Below are 3,774 nucleotides of genomic sequence, written 5' to 3'. Positions count from 1 at the left end.
CATTATTCCAAAGTAATTTAGAACAGAGTTCTGTACCACTAGACTGGAATTATCTCATAAATCAGCAAATATCTGGAATCTAAAACATTGATATCAGCTCTATCTGAGGTCTCCCTATGGACCACAAAACACATCTCCCTATCCTATAGAGACAATGATAGGGAGACATGTTCTGTAGTCCTAGCACACATCCTGTCCTAGGGTAGAAGGTTTTTCCTACATAGATACAGTATAATTAGAAAGTTTGTTACTGGCAGAATTACCAGGTAAAATTAAAGAGAAAAAAAAAAAGCCTAAAAATAATGCAGCCACTGCATTTAAGGGCCAGTAAGCTTCAATATATACAATTTTGTTATTGGGTTTGAATTTTTATTTACTTTTCTGGTGACAAGACATCTACCTGTGGTTAAATGTTTTAGAAGATGTTGTCTACACATTTACCTGAAAAAAAATGTAACATGTAGACCTAGGACAGCACACACATTTTAGAACTTGTGTTAGGGGTTGTAAAGGTTTGTCTTTTATTTTCTAAATAGGTTCCTTTAAGCTAGTGCATTGTTGGTTCACTTACCTTTTCCTTCCATTTCCCTTCTAAATGTTTTTTTTCTTTGTTTGAATTTTTCACATCCTGTTTCTCCTCAGTAAGCTTACCACCATCATCCGAGCGGTGGAAAGTCATTTAGAACAGCTGACTGAACACCTTACTGAGGAGAAACAGGAAGTGAGAAATTCAGACAAAGAAAACAAAGAAAAAAAACATTTAGAAGGGAAATCGAAGGGAAAAGGTTGGTGAACCAACAATGCACTAGCTTAAAGGACCCATTTAGAAAATAAAAGACAAAACTTTACAACCCCTTTAAGCTCACCTCTGGGCATTTGTTGCTAGATTTTATAAAAGAACTGTAGAAGGAAGGGTGCAATGGATCATCAGAAAAGGATAGTTCGGTATATATAGTATCACTTTTTTTTATTTAGGTGCTCTACAGTTAATAAATAGTTCTGCATATTGGGCTTCCACCACTACTTTGATCACTACCGAGCACTGAGCAATCAAAGACTGATCACTTAGTTCTGGGATTCTGCTCTGAGCACAGTGGTGACTGTCTATGACCGGTATGTGCTCTGCCCCTCCAGCACTCACTGGAGTGCAGGACTGTGGAGGGGACAGGAGAGTCTGACTCAGACTCTCAGCTGTGCGCTGAGAGGCTGAGCTACCTGCTGGTCAGACATCTTGATGGATCCCAACATGATTGTCGGGATCCCTGCAGAGCCTGGACCGACTCTGTGACATCAGTCAACAATATGCTATAATCCACTGTTGAATATGGGTCACAGGAGTGCAGAACTACAGTAAGTGCACTCCTGTTACCCACAGGAGAAGTATTGCCATACTTCTCCTTTAAGCCAATTATACCTTTGTTTGATGAGATTTTGTTATTGCAAAATCACCCCCATCCTCATTCATATGCAATGCTTCCCATACATAATAAAGATAATGGGCATGCAAGAAAAATAAATGAACTTGTTTTTTTTTTTTTTTTTTATGAAAAAACATTTTCAGCATTTATTTGATAAAGTTGTAAAGAAATTGTCAACAACTGATGTTCTCAGAAGAATGCAACCTCAAATATATAATGTTGTTATGCTTCATTTTTAGGAATGGATTTCGAGCTACGTTTAATTTTTAAAGCAATTGGCTTCTTCACCTTGATTGCAGTAGGAGTTCCAAGCAATATAATAATCTTAGCAATTTTTGTACACATCAGAGCTAGAGAAAAGAAGCTTCTACCTTCAAATGCCATTTTAACCAAGTTGGCTTTGGTCAATTTGCTTGTTATATTTTCCAAAGGTTTACCGCAAGCCATTCACGCCATAGGAGTTCGGAACATATTAAATGACATTGAGTGTAAATTCATTTCTTTCACATATAGGATTTGTAGGGGAATGACAATATGTGTTACTTGCTTGCTGAGCTGCAATCAGTGTATTATATTAGCCCCTCCCTTAAAGACATGGCTCTACTTAAAACAGAAAATTACCCCAAACATATCCTGGATTATGGTATTGCTCTGGTGCATTAACTGTGCAATCTATCCATCTTGTTTTCTCCATGTTCAAGCCATAGGAAATTATACCACATCTAAATATACTCTTCACTTGGAATTCTGTAAGCACGACTTTAGGAATATTGCCATATATGTTGCCAATGGTATAGCTATTGCACTACGTGATTTCTTCTTTGTAGGTACTATGACTATAGCGAGTTGTTACATCGTGTTCATACTTCATCGACATGGCATGCAGGTTAAAGGTATACGAAGTTCTGACAAAAACCCTGGCAAAACTGCTGAATACAAGGCCTCACAATCAGTGGTTCTTCTTGTCACAATTTATGTGGTGCTTTTCGGTATAGACAGCTGCATTTGGATTTACACGTTATCAGGATCAAGCATTTCTCCAGCTATTTCAGATGCTAGGGTGTTCTTTGGTACCCTATATGCTGCTCTTAGTCCTATTGTGATTATAAAAACTAACAAAAGAATTAAAGGAATGCTAATATGTCATTCCAACAGAAATCTACTGTCACTTTCTGATTTAAACAACGATATTTCAGAATAGCAGTTCTAATTTTGAGATAAACCAAAAGTAACTACTTACAGTTTCAGGTGTGTGACTGACATAAGTGACAGAAAGTTGTGAAATGTAAAACCAGTGCTTCTGCAAATATTACTCCGGTAAATACTAGTCGGTTATAATCTTAACCTGGTCAGTCACTTTAATGTAAGCTTTGTCTTGGATTGTAATACATACTGTACAGTACTTGGTGTTAGAAGCTGAACTGTTCCCTCTAATGTCTTTGCAAGACTCTACCTTGAACAGTGCCCCTTTGTATATGTGGAAACCTCTCTTCTATATGTAGAATATGACGTTTCAGTATCACTAATAGAATAATGGCAAACATCAATATATATATATATATATATATATATATATATATATATATATATATATATATATATATATATATATATATATATATATATATATATATATATAAAAATATTCCGTTTTGAATTCAGAATTTGCCACTCTCACTTTTTTAATACTTCAGGTCTGTTTTGGAGCTCCTGATATGTACAGTGGAGAGTCACACTTCTGACCCCTTCCTGCATTGGAGTGGTGTTTAAGAATGGCACCAGTTTCGGTGTTGTGCCTCTGTCTCCCTCACTATGCTGTGTTATTCACAAAGCACAGTGAAGACATTTGTGCTGTTCTTTGTGAATGGCACAGCAGAACAAGAGGGACAGATGCACAACACCAGAACTGGTGTCCTGCTAAAATTAAAACCTGTATCAATTTATTACACTAGCAGCTGTGAAAAAAATCATAAAATTATACGAGATATATAGAACTTACGAAATATCAATACAATTAAAAAAAAACATACAGTGCAAAAATAGTGCTAAAAAAAAACGAATGAATAAAACTTTGGTGCAAGTATGCAACATGTGATAAACGAGTTCAATAAAGTATACAAAGTTCACTCAATCACTTTAACCCAAAGTGCTCTGAACAAATTGATGATTTTCAGTTTTTACATGTTTTTCATTCCTGGATGGGGCTGTTCCTGATGAAACCAACCATTTAGGAATTGGGCTGGATGGAGCTACACACAAGGACATCATCATGTTCTGAAGTGCTAGGTACACACCCACTCTGGAGAGATCTTCTTCAGTGATTGTTGTCCTGTTCCCAATGCAAACCTATGCTATC

General features: G+C 36.4%; 1 protein-coding gene across 1 annotated transcript; it reads left to right on the top strand.

The window, feature by feature from the left end:
- Positions 1–1,658: 1,658 nt before the first annotated feature.
- On the top strand, positions 1,659–2,950 carry LOC120928630 (olfactory receptor class A-like protein 1). The gene has a single exon (XM_040339660.1). The coding sequence runs from the start codon at positions 1,660–1,662 to the stop codon at positions 2,617–2,619; it is 960 nt and encodes a 319-aa protein (XP_040195594.1). The 5' UTR covers position 1,659; the 3' UTR covers positions 2,620–2,950.
- The last annotated feature ends 824 nt before the right edge of the window (positions 2,951–3,774 follow it).

This window comes from Rana temporaria, chromosome 2, assembly GCF_905171775.1.
Source record: "Rana temporaria chromosome 2, aRanTem1.1, whole genome shotgun sequence".
Classification (NCBI taxonomy): Eukaryota; Metazoa; Chordata; class Amphibia; order Anura; family Ranidae; genus Rana; species Rana temporaria.
Note: the sequence above shows the minus strand (reverse complement) of the source record. Positions and strands in the feature narration are given on the sequence as shown.

Excerpts from the sequence above, each read along its gene's own strand:
- LOC120928630 (XM_040339660.1), top strand. The coding sequence starts at position 1,660 with ATGGATTTCGAGCTACGTTTAATTTTTAAAGCAATTGGCTTCTTCACC.